Here is a 16,314-nt window from a genome sequence, read left to right on the forward strand (position 1 = left end):
TTTGGAGCCCAAGAAAATGAAATCTGTCACTCTTTCCACTTCTTCCGCATCTATTTGCCATGAGGTGATGGGACTGGATGTCCTGATCTTGTTTAGTGCAGGTGCCTGCATCTTGCTGGATCTTCTGTGTAACTTGCTGCAGCATTACGTGAGTACTTTCTGCTTCACCTTGCACTCTCATGTTATGGAGATGGCTTCTTTCTTTAAAACCCATGAATCACCCTTTGCTAGCTACAGACTTTCCTCTTGCCACTGCTTTACTTTTCTCTGTCTTCACAGATGGGTTTCCGTTGTGGCTTAGCTGGTAAAGATTCATAGATGTGAAGAACATCAGGGCTTTGATCTGGATTAAGCTTTGGTTTAAGGTAATGCTGTGGCTCGTTTGATCTAACCAGACTACTTAAACTTTCTCCTTATCAGCAGCAAGGCTGTTTTGTTTTCTTATCATTTGTGTGTTCACTGGAGTAGTGCTTTAACTTTTCTTCAAGAACTTTTCCCATACAGCTGCTATGGAGAACAGTATGGAGATTTCTTCAGAAAGCTAGGAATAACCTCCCATATGACCCAGAAATCCCACTACTGGTCACATACCCTGAGAAAACCATAATTCTAAAAGAAGACACATGTACCCCAACATTCATTGAAGCACTATTTACAGTAGCCAAACATGAAAGCAACCTAGCTGTCCATTGACAGATGAATAAGATAGAGAAGTTGTGGTACATATATACAATAGAATATTACTCAGCCATAAAAAGGAACACATTTGAGTGAGTTCTGATGAGGTGGATGAACCTAGAGCCTGTTATACAGAGTGAAGTAAGTCAGAAAGAGAAAAATAAATATCATATATTAACACACATATATGGAATCTATTAATAGAAAAATTTTAGTGATGAACCTACTTGCAGGGCAGCAGGAGACATAGGGAACAGACTTGTGGGCACAGCGAGGGAAGCAGAGAGTGGAAGCGTTGAGAGAGTGGTACTGAAACACACCCATGACCGCATGTAAAGTAGATAGCCAGTGGGAATTTGCCTTATGACTCAGCGAGCTCAAATGATGCTCTGTGACAACCCAGAGGGATGGGAGGTGGGAGGGAGTTTCAAGAGGGAGGGGACATGTGTATATCTAAGGCTGATACATGCTGATGTATGAAAGAAACCAACACAACATTGTACAGCAATTATCCTCCCATTAAAAATAAATTAAACAACAGGAAAGAACTTTTGCTTGGCATTCACAACTTCGGTAACTGTTTAGCACCGGAGGCCTGGCTTATGGCCTATCTCCACTTTTGACAAACCTTCTTCACTAAGCTTAATCATTTCTAGCTTCTAATTTAAAGTGAGAAATGGGTGACTCTTCTTTTTGCTTGAATACTTGGAGGTTGTTTTAGAGTTAGTAATTGGCTTAATTTCGATATTGTTTTGTCTCAGAATAGGGAGGCCCGAGGAAAAGGGAGAGTGATGGGGAATGGCCAGTTGGTGGAGCAGTCAGCACAGATAACATTTATTAGGCTCATATGGGTGCAGTTCACGGAATCCCAAAACACACTGCAGTGGTAATATGTAAGATCATTGAGTACAGGTCATTATAAAAACATAATAATAATGAAAAAGTTTGAAATATTGTGAAAATTACCAAAATGTGACACATGACACAAAGTGAGCAAATGCTGTTGGAAAAATGGTACCAATAAGTCTTGTTTTATGCAGGGTTGCCACACACCTTAGTTTCGTAACAAAAAAACCTCAGTATCTGCAAAACATAATAAAAGAAGGTATGCCTCTATAGACTTGTTCTGGTAGGCAGTTAAGTTACCTTGTAGATTGGCTCAGTGGTTTTGAAGCCTGTTTTTAAGCTCCTTTTGGGAAGTCTAAGTAGCCTTTCGGCTTCACTGCTGGCTCAGTAAAGAGTCTGCTTGCAATGAAGGAGATGCAGAAGACACAGGTTCAATTCCTGGATCAGGAAAATCCCCTGGAGGAGGGCATGGCAACCCACTCCAGTATTCTTGCCTGGAGAATCCATGGACAGAGGAGCCTGGTGGGCTACAGTCCATGGGGTCACAAAGAGTTGGACAACTGAGTATGTACTCACGCAAAGTAGACTTTATGTTTTGGTAATGCGGTCTCTCTTGTAAAACAAGGTTGTTCTGGGATGTATTCTCATAACTATTGTTGATGGGAAAGATTCTCAGCCTTGTGTGGTCTCTGGGAGTTGTTCTTTTTAAAAATCTTTTTTTCCCCCCTTAGGAAATCGATTTTGTTGGGCTTTGTAGCATGTTTTTCTAAGCATGTACAGGTTGGCATTCAGCTAAATAGTCAAGGGAACTGTTCGGTAGATTGGTGGACTTCTTTCTCAGTATAGCTCTTTTCTCACAGGTATTCTGTAGTGTAAATTTTATTTGCCTTGCCTCTCCAAACTCTCATCTTTGTTTCTTTAACTCTGCAAAATTGTTGGGCTCTTTGAATTCCTCTCACTGTGCTACATTTTGGATATAGCCCATATAGCCCATATAGCTTTAGATGTAAAGCCTGGGCGATAGCAGGGCTTTTCTTATTTTTTTTCCTTTTGTTATGGATCACAGTCCTGAAATGTCTGATATCTAATTTGTGAAAATAGTTTCCCATAATGTTTTTTTTTTTTTTTTAGTTTTTTGGCTGTTTGCAGCAGATAGATAATATCCTCTTACTTCCTTGTAGTCAGAAGTGGAAGTCCTGTAACAGACACTGTCAAATTTTCAAGTTGTTTGAACTTTCAGTAGCATTCTTGAAAGTGGTCAAGTACTACTTTCTTGTCCTTCATGACCTCATTTCTTAATTATTGATGTTTTCCTAGGGTCTCTTTTCTCTCTTTTTTTTTCCCCTTTATTTTTATTAGTTGGAGGCTAATTACTTTACAATATTGTAGTGGTTTTTGTCATACATTGACATGGATTTACATGTATTCCCCATCCCGATCCCCCCTCCCACCTCCCTCTCTACCCAATCCCTCTGGGTCTTCACAGTGCACCAGCCCTGAGCACTTGTCTCATGCATCCAACCTGGGCTGGTGATCTGTTTCACCCTAGATAATATACATGTTTCAATGCTGTTCTTTCAAAACATCCCACCCTCGCCTTCTCCCACAGAGTCCAAAAGTCTGTTCTGTACATCTGTGTCTCTTTTTCTGTTTTGCATATAGGGTTATCGTTACCATCTTTCTAAATTCCATATATATGTGTTAGTATGCTGTAATGGTCTTTATCTTTCTGGCTTACTTCACTCTGTATAATGGGCTCCAGTTTCATCCATCTCATTAGAACTGATTCAAATGAATTCTTTTTAATGGCTGAGTAATATTCCATGGTGTATATGTACCACAGCTTCCTTATCCATTCGTCTGCTGATGGGCATCTAGGTTGCTTCCATGTCCTGGCTATTATAAACAGTGCGCGATGAACATTGGGTGCACGTGTCTCTTTCAGATCTGGTTTCCTCGGGTGTATGCCCAGAAGTGGGATGCTGGGTCATATGGCAGTTCTATTTCCAGTTTTTTAAGAAATCTCCACCACTGTTCTCCATAGCATCTGTACTAGTTTGCATTCCCACCAACAGTGTAAGAGGGTTCCCTTTTCTCCCCACCCTCTCCAGCAATTTATTGCTTGTAGACTTTTGGATAGGCAGCCATCCTGACTGGGCGTGTATGGTACCTCATTGTGGTTTTGATTTGCATTTCTCTGATAATGAGTGATGTTGAGCATCTTTTCATGTGTTTTGTTAGCCATCTGTATGTCTTCTTTGGAGAAACGTCTGTTTAGATCTTTGGCCCATTTTTTGATTGGGTCATTTATTTTTCTGGAATTGAGCTGCAGGAGTTGCTTGTATATTTTTGAGATTAATCCTTTGTCTGTTGCTTCGTTTGCTATTATTTTCTCCCAATCTGAGGGCTGTCTTTTCACCTTGCTTATAGTTTCCTTTGTTGTGCAAAAGGTTTTAAGTTTCATTAGGTCCCATTTGTTTATTTTTGCTTTTATTTCCAGTATTCTGGGAGGTGGGTCATAGAGGATCCTGCTGTGATTTATGTCAGAGTGTTTGCCTATGTTCTCCTTTAGGAGTTTTATAGTTTCTGGTCTTACATTTAGATCTTTAATCCATTTGGAGTTTATTTTTGTGTATGGTGTTAGAAGGTGTTCTAGTTTCATTCTTTTACAGGTGGTTGACCAGTTTTCCCAGCACCACTTGTTAAAGAGGTTGTCGTTTTTCCATTGTATATCCTTGCCTCCTCTGTCAAAGATAAGGTGTCCATAGGTTCGTGGATTTATCTCTGGGCTTTCTATTCTGTTCCATTGATCTATATTTCTGTCTTTGTGCCAGTACCATACTGTCTTGATGACTGTGGCTTTGTAGTAGAGTCTAAAGTCAGGCAGGTTGATTCCTCCAGTTCCATTCTTCTTTTTTTTTTTTTTTTAATATTTATTTATTTGTTTATTCATTTGACTGCCTCAAGTCTTAGCTGTGGTATGTGGGACTTACTTCCCTGACCAGGGATTGAACCCTGGCCCCCTGCACTGGGAGCATGGAATCTTAGCCACTGGACCACCAGGGAAGTCCCCTCTATTCTTCTTTCTCAAGATTACTTTGGCTATTCGAGGTTTTTTGTATTTCCATATAAATTGTGAAATTATTTGTTCTAGTTCTGTGAAAAATACCGTTGGTAGCTTGATAGGGATTGCATTGAATCTATAGATTGCTTTGGGTAGTATAGCCATTTTGACAATATTGATTCTTCCAATCCATGAACACGGTATGTTTCTCCATCTGTTTGTGTCCTCTTTGATTTCTTTTATCAGTGTTTTATAGTTTTCTATGTATAGGTCTTTTGTTTCTTTAGGTAGATATACTCCTAAGTATTTTATTCTTTTTGTTGCAATGGTGAATGGTATTGTTTCCTTAATTTCTCTGTTTTCTCATTGTTAGTTTATAGGAATGCAAGGGATTTCTGTGTGTTAATTTTATATCCTGCAACTTTACTATATTCGTTGATTAGCTCTAAAGACTCAGGTAGAGTCTTTAGGGTTTTCTGTGTAGAGGATCATGTCATCTGCAAACAACAAGAGTTTCACTTCTTCTTTTCCTGTCTGGATTCCTTTTACTTCTTTTTCTGCTCTGATTGCTGTGGCCAAAACTTCCAACACTATGTTGAATAGTAGTGGTGAGAGTGGGCACCCTTGTCTTGTTCCTGATTTTAGGGGAAATGCTTTCAATTTTTCACCATTGAGGGTAATGCTTGCTGTGGGTTTGTCATATATAGCTTTTATTATGTTGAGATATGTTCCTTCTATTCCTGCTTTCTGGAGAGTTTTAATCATAAATGGGTGTTGAATTTTGTCAAAGGCTTTCTCTGCATCTATTGAGATAATCATATGGTTTTTATCTTTCAATTTGTTAATGTGGTGTATTGCCATTGATTGATTTGCGGATATTAAAGAATCCTGCATTCCTGGGATAAAGCCCCACTTGGTCATGGTGATGAGTTTTTTTAATATGTTGTTGGATTCTGTTTGCTAGAATTTTGTTAAGGATTTTTGCATCTATGTTCATCAGTGATATTGGCCTGTAGTTTTCTTTTTTTGTGGCATCTTTGTCTGGTTTTGGAATTAGGGTGATGGTGGCCTCATAGAATGAGTTTGGAAGTTTACCTTCATCTGCAATTTTCTGGAAGAGTTTGAGTAAGATAGGTGTTAGCTCTTCTCTAAATTTTTTGGTAGAATTCAGCTGTGAAGCCATCTGGTCCTGGGCTTTTGTTTGCTGGAAGATTTCTGATTACAGTTTCGATTTCCTTGCTTGTGATGGGTCTGTTAAGATCTTCTATTTCTTTCTGGTTCAGTTTTGGAAAGTTATACTTTTCTAAGAACTTGTCCATTTTATTGGCATAGAGCTGCTTGTAGTAGTCTCTTATGATCCTTTGTATTTCAGTGTTGTCTGTTGTGATCTCTCCATTTTCATTTCTAATTTTGTTAATTTGGTTCTTCTCTCTTTGTTTCTTAATGAGTCTTGCTAATGGTTTGTCAATTTTGTTTATTTTTTCAAAAAACCAGCTTTTAGCTTTGTTGATTTTTGCTATGGTCTCTTTAGTTTCTTTTGCATTTATTTCTGCCCTGATTTTTAAGATTTCTTTCCTTCTACTAACCCTGGGGTTCTTCATTTCTTCCTTCTCTAGTTGCTTTAGGTGTAGAGTTAGGTTATTTATTTGACTTTTTTCTTGTTTCTTGTGGTAAGCCTGTAATGCTATGACCTTCCCCATAGCACTGCTTTTACAGTGTCCCATAGGTTTTGGGTTGCTGTGTTTTCATTTTCATTCATTTCTATACATATTTTGATTTCTTTTTTGATTTCTTCTATGATTTGTTGGTTATTCAGAAGCACGTTATTTAGCCTCCATATGTTTGAATTTTTAATAATTTTTTTCCTGTAATTGATCTAATCTTACTGCACTGTGGTCAGAAAAGATGACTGGAATTATTTCAATTTTTTTGATTTTACCAAGACTAGATTTATGGCCCAGGATGTGATCCATTCTGGAGAAAGTTCCATGTGCACTTGAGAAAAATGAAATTGATTGTTTTGGGGTGAAATGTCCTATAGATATCAAGTAGGTCTAGCTGGTCCATTGTGTCATTTAAAGTCTGTGTTTCCTTGTTAATTTTCTGTTTAGTTGATCTATCCATAGTTGTGAGTGGGGTATTAAAGTCTCCCACTATTATTGTGTTACTATTAATTTCCTCTTTCATACTCGTTAGCGTTTGTGTTACACATTGTGGTGCTCCTATGTTGGGTGCATATATATTTATAATTGTTATATCTTCTTCTTGGATTGATCCTTTGATCATTATGTAGTGTCCTTCTTTGTCTCTTTTCACATCCTTTATTTGAAAGTCTATTTTATCTGATATGAGTATTGTGACTCCTGCTTTTGGTCTCCGTTTGCGTGAAATATTTTTTTCCAGCCCTTCACTTTTAGTCTGTATGTGTCCCTTGTTTTGAGGTGGGTCTCTTGTAGACAGCATATATAGGGGTCTTGTTTTTGTATCCATTCACCCAGTCTTTGTCTTTTGGTTGGGGCATTCAACCCATTTACATTTAAGGTAATTATTGATAGGTATGGTCCCATTGCCACTTACTTTGTTGTTTTGGGTTCATGTTTATACAACCTTTCTGTGTTTCCTGTCTAGAGAAGATCCTTTAGCATTTGTTGAAGAACTGGTTTGGTGGTGCTGAATTCTCTCAGCTTTTTCTTGTCTGTAAAGCTTTTGAATTCTCCTTCATATCTGAATGAGATCCTTGCTGGGATCCTTGCTGGGTACAGTAATCTAGGTTGTAGGTTATTCTCTTTCATTACTTGAAGTATGTCCTGCCATTCCCTTCTGGCCTGAAGGGTTTCTATTGATAGATCAGCTGTTATCCTTATGGGAATCCCTTTGTGTGTTACTTGTTGTTTCTCCCTTGCTGCTTTTAATATTTGTTCTTTGTGTTTGATCTTTGTTAATTTGATTAATATGTGTCTTGGGGTGTTTCGCCTTGGGTTTATCCTGTTTGGGACTCTCTGGGTTTCTTGGACCTGTGTAACTATTTCCTTCCCCATTTTAGGGAAGTTTTCAGCTATTACCTCCTTGAGTATTTTCTCATGGCCTTTCTTTTTGTCTTCTTCTTCTGGGACTCCTATGATTCGAATGTTGGGGCGTTTCACATTGTCCCAGAGGTCCGTGAGGTTGTCCTCATTTCTTTTGATTCTTTTTTCTTTTTTCCTCTTTGCTTCATTTATTTCCACCATTTTATCTTCTACCTCACTTATCCTATCTTCTGTCTCCGTTACTCTACTGTTGGTTCCCTCCAGAGTGTTTTTGATCTCATTTATTGCATTATTCATTTTTAATTGACTCTTTTTTATTTCTTCTAGGTCCTTATTAAACATTTCTTGCATCTTCTCAATCTTTGTGTCCAGGCTACTTATCTGTAACTCCATTTTGTTTTCAAGATTTTGGATCATTTTTATTATCATTATTTTAAATTCTTTTTTTTTTATCATTTTCTTTTTATCATTATTTAAAATTCTTTTAAATTTTCAGGTAGATTCCCTATCTCCTCCTCTTTTGTTTGACTTGGTGGGCGTTTTTTTTTTTTTTATTTTAAAATGAAAAGACATTCATTTACGGTGACTTGGTCTAATCCTCTAGGAATGGAATAATAAATATTCAATTAGTTGATCTCTGCATATTTCCATGAAAACCTTTCAGTCAGGAGACTCGACTCTTGGCCTCAAGTAGAATCATTAGTTTCCTGGCAAGGCTCCTCTCCAGTTGGTGCAGCAGCTACTGCTTGAGGACAGTCTATAACCCCAGGCATACCTTGCACAATACCATCTGCATCTAGTCTTTTTTTAACTGAGATGGATAGAAAGAACTCAGAAAGGGGTAGGACTCTGAGCAGCAGTCATTAGAGGAATTTTTGTTCCCTAGAGAACTCAAGGATTATGAATCAATATTTCCCCAACCAAAGCCTTGCACTGTAGAAAATCCAAGAATTGAGTTCTAATAACACGTTAATGTTACAAATGGTTAAATGCCTCCAGGTGTATATTATCTGAAATTACAACCAGTAAGTTCTCAGAAAGTATGTGAACATGGTTAATGTTGCAATTAAGTGAATGTTCTTGAAGATAAACTGCTACTTAGTGGTATGATGTTCTGAAGACAAGAACAGGAAGGCCCGCAAAGGCTTTGGGACCAACTGTGCTTTGAGGTCACTTATGTCCAAACACTGAAGTATACCTCAGTGTCTATTGAGTAGATATGAAGTAGAAATCCAAATACTTCAGGATGTAGCAAACTTCATCCATTACAAACAGCAAAAACCTCATGAATCTTCAAAGGGTTATGTCAGTATCATCTAATAGAAACATTAAAGTGAAAGTGAAATCGCTCAGTCATGTCCAACTCTTTGCGACCCTGTGGACTGTAGCCTACCAGGCTCCTCCAACCATGGGATTCTCCAGGCAAGAATACTGGAGTGGATTTCCACTTCCTTCTCCAAATAGAAACATTAATTCTGCTCAGATTTATCATCATTTTGGAGATTAGGTTGAAATTTGTCTCTTTATGAAAATGGCTCACAAAAGAACCCAACAGAACCAACCTTATCTGTGGCAAAGTCTGGCTTCTAAGGGACAGCAAGTTGGGTCTGCTGCTGCTTTATGAGAAACCAACAAACCCATATTCCTGCATGGACAGAGCACCCAGATACTCTACAAAGACAGCATCATGGCAGGTTTGGGGCTATCTGCTCAGGCAGGTCTCACTCCTTACTTCCTTCTATTGTTTAGTGTTACCTAAATCTACATCTTAAAATTCTTCATAATTTAAACTTAAGTCTAATTTTATGTGGCACATTCTTTCCATCTTGATAGTGACAAATTCTTGAGGTCTTATGGTACCTTTATTCTTTAATTACAGTGACTAAAGTTCAAAGTATTCCAATGTTAATAAAAATACTGTCAATATCAGATCTAGCTTTTAAATAAAACTCACGGTGCTGGACTGAAGGTGGCTCTGGCAGAGTCCACCACCATGTTTCAAACTGCTTAGATCCCAGACCTATGCAGCTGGATTGTGTGGGTGTCATCTCAAAAACCCTCATGTCCTGGCCATGGGTTAGCCGTCTGTGAATAAGATTTTTAACCACTAACTGGAAACAATTCTATGTTTAACAGGTTAATATTAAGCAATCTGAATTTACTGTTATTCCCAGAATCTGATCTAGTCCCAAGAGATACCCATACAAGATTTACAGAGTGCTTTTTTACTTCAATGTTAACACAATTATCAATTAGTTCTCCTGTTGGAAAGATTAAGGCTTGTGTCAAAAGGCAGTATTTCTTCTGCTGGACCTTAAAGTCTCCTATTACTAGTTTCACTGGGATAGATTTTATGTAAGGTCCCAAGAAGGGAATTACATACTACATTCTCAAGACTGACTCTAGAACAACTGGCTTCATGAGACAGAGGTTACAAATATAGTTAACAACAACAAAAAAATTAAGTGATTTGTTTTACATTGATTTGAAGAAAAAATTCATCATGAGATACATGTTTAGCTTTTAAATATAGAATGATTGTATAAATTAGACTCAGCTGAAAGGACAATTTAGCAAGTCAGATAAAGCTCCTAGAAACATACTGAAAATAAAACCAGATACACCATAAGAAACATTCTATGGAGCTTCCATTTATCCTTTAGCCACTGTTTCAATGATTATATTTTCTGATTGAAAAATCAGAACACATGGTTTGTCCAAAGGACTTTCCTGGGTGTAAGAGGCAATGAGTGATGCTTTTATTTTTCTAAGGCCAGACACAGTAACCTCCAAGCATTTTAATGGCTTCTGCCAGAGTGCCAGAGTATAGGAAATCTGGATTGTTCTAGAAAACATAGTTACCATGGTCACCAAAGTTACAGTAACCATAACTGATAGCTCTCCACGCCCTTATTCTTCTAAGAAGGAACTGTGACTATTTTTCTCCTTTCTTTAGCATCTTTCGCAGGAGAGGGAGATCAAAACGACTGATCTGGAGATCTCATCAGTTGCCAAAAGTTATATGTAGAGATGACTTGACTGCCTCCCTCTTCCTGAGAAGTTGAGGCAAAGGGAGCTATAGTTCTACTAGAGGACCATTTAGGGAACCCTCCAACGGAAGCTTAGTTCTGAATTACACAGGGCAGGGACCCTGCAGGAGCATGTGCTCAAGAAATCTTCAGGTTGGAAAGATGCTACTGTGAACACTTAAGATAGGAGCAATACATCAATAAAGGAGGGCAAGCAGGCAGGAAAGGTGTCAGTGCGTCAGGCACGAACTCACAGATTTCCTGATTAGTTTCTGTTCCCCAGTCTCTCTTCTTCACTCATGCTTTCTAGCCGGGGCCCCTGGCAGCTGTGTTAGGACACGAGCAAGAAAGCTTGGAAGGGTTCTACCTGCTTAAAAAAACACCTTTGTTTAAAAACACTTGTATATCCAATGATTAGCAATTAAGATGTGAAAATAATTAACTACTTAGTAGTTAAATTTTACTAATTATCAAAAGTCCTGGCCTCCTGGGATCAGCAGCAATACAGATGGAAGTTGCACTGCATTTCTTAAAGCTTTTTCTGAATGCTTAATAGTCTCTTTCAGTGTTAATTGCACTTGTAAAACACATCTGGTTTTTTCCTTTAATTTGTAAAATCTGCTCATTTTCTTTTTTCATTTATAAAAAGAGGAAAGGGTCAATTTATCACTTGCTCTACAGCTTTTCTGAATTTGATCAAGATTCCATGCAGATCTGTGTGACAGGTGTAAGGAGAACAGCTACTTTAAGGGGCAGACTGCACTTATCATCAAGCCATGTCAGAGCTTGGACTGCAGTGACTTTAGGTGCTTGTAAGATTCATGGACCTCTGTTTTGTTCAGTGGGGATTTCTTGGCCCATTCAAACAAGTTTTCATACACATTCCCATCATAGCGGCCAAGCACAGAGCCCAGTGTCACATCCTGAAAATCAAATGCATCCACCAGAGCGACCGCGTCAGGGCGAATCGCAGTCAGCAGCTCCTTTAATGCGCTCGTTCACCTGGGTGATCTGAGACTCTGTCATGATGCTCCCCTGAAGAAAATCCCCTGCATTCTGACTGATTCCATACAAAGAATACAAGAGACACAAACGCCTTAGGACAGCTTGGATGGACTTCTCTTGAATCTGGAGGACTTTTTCCGTAAAGAGCTTAACTGCCACATAGTGGCAATGTGCCTCACTTGCCCTAACAAGGTCAATGGACGTTAGGTTCCACGCTACCTCCTTGCTTTTTCTGTGAATCACTTCAGTCTGAAGGTTTTTAGCAGCAATCTCTACTAATCTGGCTGCTCGAAGCTTGTACGCCTCTGTCAGGCTGTCGGGGCTGTTGATATCCACCACGGTTGGCCAGACGGCCACCTGCTGTGGCTGGATGCGCTGGCTGGGCAGGTCATTCAAGTAGGACACCATGCCACATACCAACTTGCCTGAGTGCGCCTGGTCGTAACTTTTCATCAGGAACCTGGCCGTCTGCAGCATCATGACAGTTTTCCCCCTTGAAGGTGCAGGTTGGGGTAAAATTGACGTAAATATTTGGAAGTCCACTGCAGTGAGAATAGCCATGCCCGCCACAGGCCATCCAACAGGCTTCAATAGCAGTGTTTGTTGTCCAGGACGTGAAAGCCTTCAGCCCAGCGGTGAGCGCGTGAAGCTCAGGCAGCTCACTCAGGTCCCCGTGGCCGATGTCTTCATTAATCCGATGATAGGTCTCTTTCATGTATGCGCCTACAAACTGGAAGGCATAGGCAGTGGCCAGGAGGGGAAAAAGTTTATATTGCTGGGTTTGATAATCCAAAATCTGTGGTTCTGGTTCACCTGGCTTGATTTCAGACTGATGCCTCACGGCACTGTATCGGATGGCAATGGTGCATACCTTAGACAGACACCGAGTGGATTCTCCCACGAGGACGGCCCTGATGAACACCATGGTCCCGTAGGTCAGCTTGTTACTCAGGGGTTTTACATACGTGCCATCAGGCTTCACCTGGGCATGTTTCATCAGCATGTTTTCTCTGGGAATACGATAGCTGTCCATCTTCAAGTAGCCATTATCCATCTCATCATAGCCAAATTTGGGGCCAATGTCTCCTATGGTAATACCTGGCAAAGGCTTATGGGTCCCAAGTTCACGAATAGGTACAATGAAGGCATGTAGTCCATAACATTTCCCCTGAGTGATGAGCTGGGCAAGTACAATAGCATGATTCGAAGTTTTTCCAAGTCCACCAGGCCACCACTTGATCGAGGTTACAGTAGGACTGTTGAGAATGAACTCCTGGGTTTCAGGGTCGTAAGTGGCTGTGGTTTCCAAGCCTCGAAGATGGGTTCCATGACCCATCTCTGTTTGGGCATAAGTGCCAACGATCTCCAAGTTCCAGGCAGGCATGAAGAAGCGCTCCTGCTGTTCCTCGGTTGCCTGGTGCAGCAAGGTGGGCAGGAACATGCCCAAGTGAAGATCCAGAGGCCCAGGCTGCCCTCGATGCACACAGTTTTTAAACCACAAAATTTCATCAGGATCTGCGATGCCAAACTTCCTCATCTTCTCCACCATGGTGGCACTCTTCTTAACAGCCACCTCGTAACGCTGGCTACGGCTGAGGAAATTCAAGTTCTCATGCTGGAAATCTGGGTCTTTCAGAATGAGGTTCTCGATCTCTCGGCGACGCCGAGTGTTCTCGGGGCTGCCGTCCAGGACATTCGTGAGCAGCTCCGGGTTGAAGCTGGCGCCGGCCTGCTCTTTCTGCAGGTCTTGATTCATGGTGACGGCCGGCTGAGGCAGCGGGGGGCCGAGGCAGCGGCTGAGCCGGCGTCAGTGGCAGCGGCGACAGCGGGAGTCCGTAGCTCCGGCGCGCCTTGGTGGGCATTTTTAATGTTCCTTTACCTGTTGGGTATTTCTCTGCCTTTTCATCTTGTTTAGATTGCTGTGTCTGGAGTGGGCTTTCTGTATTCTGGAGGTCTGTGGTTCCTTTTTATTGTGGAGGTTTTACCCAGTGGGTGGGGTTGGACGATTGGCTTGTCAATTGGCTTGTTTTCTGGTTAGGGAAGCTTGCGTCGGTGTTCTGGTGCATGGAACTGGATTTCTTCTCTCTGGAGTGCAATGGAGTGCCCAGTAATGAGTTTTGAGATGGGTCTGTGTGTTAGGTGTGACTTTGGGCAGCCTGTATGTTGACGCTCAGGGCTGTGTTCCTGCCTTGCTGGAGAATTTGCGTGGTATGTCTTGCTCTGGAACTTATTGGCTCTTGGGTGGTGGTTGGTTTTAGTGTAGGTATGGAGGCTTTTGGATGGCCTCTTATTACTTAATGTTCCGTGTAGTCAGGAGTTTTCTGGTGTTCTCAGGTTTTGGGCTTAAGTCTCCTGCCTCTGGATTTCAGTTTTATTCTTCCAGTAGTCTCAAGACTTCTCCAACTATACAGCACTGATAATAAAACTTCTAGGTTAATGGTGAAAAGATTCTCCCCCGTTAGGGACACCCAGAGAGGTTCACAGAGTTACATGAAAAAGAGGAGAGGGAGGAGGGAGATAGAGATGAGCAGGAGGAGAGAAGGGGGGACTCAAGAGGAGAGAGACAGATCTACGCAATTCTCTATTCCCAAAGTGTTCTCCGTAGCCCAGACACCCACAAAGATTCACAGAATTGGATTGGGAAGAGAAGGGGAAGGGAGGAAATAGAGGTGTTCTGAGGTAGAAAACGGAGAGTCAAAATTGGGAGAGAGTAATCAACACACTCCTGAATAAAAATGGGAACTGGATATTGGATTCTTAAATGTCAAAAATTTATATCACATACTGAAAAACAAAGATTAAATATCTAGAGTAGACGTTAGACTCTTAAAAATACAATATTAAAAACAAAAACACAAAAAATTTTAGAAATATATATGAAGTTTGGTTTAAAAATAGGGCTTCTCTTTTTTTTTTTTTGCAAGGTTATAGTGAAATGAAAATTAAGGAGTAGTAGAGGAGTAATAGAGGACTTTTAAAAGAAAATAAGAGAAAAAACAAATTTTTTTCTTAATTAAAAAATTAGTAAAAATATATGAAAATGAAAGTTAAGGAGTAATGGGGGAGTAATACGGAATTTTAAAAGAAAATAAAAGAGAAGAAAAAAAATTTTTTTAATTAAAAAAAAATGTATATATATCTAGGAATTTCTCTGGAGCTGTTGCGGTCAGTGTGGGTTCGGTTCAGTTTCAGATAGCTCCTCGTTCCAGCTTACACTTCTCCATATCTATAGGCCCCTTCCGGTGTAGTCGGTGTTACCTACAGGGATTTTAATCTGTTGCACCGGTCCCTTCTGAAGCGGTTCCCTTTGTTTATTTGGCTTCTGTTTGCCGGTCTCTTCAGTGTGTAATTTCCGCCCTGACACAGGCGGGCGGAGGTGGTCTCTTGTTCAGGTTCGCTGGTTCAGTCGCGCTGCGGGGAGGGAGGGGCGCTGCAGGCGGATATCGCTGTGTGTGGGGAGCACTCACAGTGTTGCGGCCACACTGGGTTTGCCCCCGCTCGCTGTGTGTGCTTTCCCCGTCTACACTGCTTAGGCCCCCGGCTGCTCTATATGGAGCGGGCCCTGCGTTGCGTGCCGTTCCCGTTTTCGGGTACTCCACAAAAGCGCGAACTCAGTTGCTCCTGCGTTTTGTGCCTTCCCCCGCCTGAGCGGCTCAGGCAGCCAGGAGCTTGACGGGCGCACTCTCCCCGGGTGCGGTGCGCCTTCTCCCCTCCGTGGCCCCAGCCTCAGTTTCCTCGCGCGCTGGTCGGTTCCAGTTTTCAGGTACTCCACAAAAGTGCAGACTCCTTTGGGCCTGCGTTTTGTGCCTTCCCCGCCAGAGCAGCTCAGGCAGCCAGGAGCTTGAGGGGCGCACTCTCCCCGGGTGCCGTGTGCCTTATCCCCTCCACGGTCCCAGCCTCAGTTTCCATGAGTGCCAGTCCGTTGCGCCTTGTGTCTGTTCTTGGGTGCTGGCCTCTAGCTGCAACCCTCCTGGCGGATGTCGACCATCCAGAATCTCAGGAAGTCTTTGGTTAGAAGCTGGGAGCCTGTCTGCAGTTTGGTAGGGGTGCCTTCTCTGGGGCCGAGTTTGCCCCCCTCCCCTCCCCCCTGCCTCCTGCCTCCGGAGGGGATGGGCGGGTCCGCCGCAGGCTAGCTGTTCTCTGGAATTGCTCAGTCCCTTTGTTCTGCGAATGGCCGGCTGTGTGTTCCGGCCGGTTAATTTTCTCTCTCTCTTGCTATCCCACAGTTTAAGTTGCTATCTCACGAAAGCTCCCTCCGACTGCTCTTAGGGCATTCGACCTGGTCCTTACCCTGAGCAATGCTGCCTGCTCCTCTCCCTTCCGCCCCCACTTGCTGGTGGCGGATGTGGGCGTCTGGGGTACTTTTCAGCTGGGAGTTGCTTTTAGGCATGTAATCTGTGGGTTTTATTTATTTTTTCTCCCAGTTAGGTTGCCCTCTGAGATTCGAAAACTTCCCCCAGACCCGCCAGTGCGAGGGTTTCCTGGTGTTTGGAAACTTCCTCTATTAAGACTCCCTTCCCGGGACGGGTCTCCGTCCCTAGCTCTTTTGTCTCTCTTTTTATCTTTTATATTTTGTCCTACCTCCTTTTGAAGACAATGGGCTGTTTTTCTGGGCACCTGATGTCCTCTGCTAGTGATCAGAAGTTGTTTTGTGAAGTTTGCTCAG

At 41.6% G+C, this 16,314-nt stretch overlaps 2 protein-coding genes across 2 annotated transcripts in view; one reads left to right on the plus strand and one right to left on the minus strand.

Moving 5' to 3' along the window:
- STK3 (serine/threonine kinase 3) overlaps positions 1 to 16,314 on the plus strand; it is a 300,126-nt gene that overhangs the window by 30,367 nt on the left and 253,445 nt on the right. The gene's annotated exons all lie outside the window — the stretch shown is intronic.
- Positions 8,186 to 13,455, minus strand: LOC122451520 (peroxisomal acyl-coenzyme A oxidase 1-like). The gene is given in 3 exon segments (XM_043484503.1): positions 8,186 to 11,629; positions 11,631 to 12,132; positions 12,134 to 13,455. Coding segments are annotated over 3 exon segments (1,980 nt in total). The 5' UTR covers positions 13,405 to 13,455; the 3' UTR covers positions 8,186 to 11,422.

This window comes from Cervus canadensis, chromosome 12 (assembly GCF_019320065.1).
Source record: "Cervus canadensis isolate Bull #8, Minnesota chromosome 12, ASM1932006v1, whole genome shotgun sequence".
Classification (NCBI taxonomy): domain Eukaryota; kingdom Metazoa; phylum Chordata; class Mammalia; order Artiodactyla; family Cervidae; genus Cervus; species Cervus canadensis.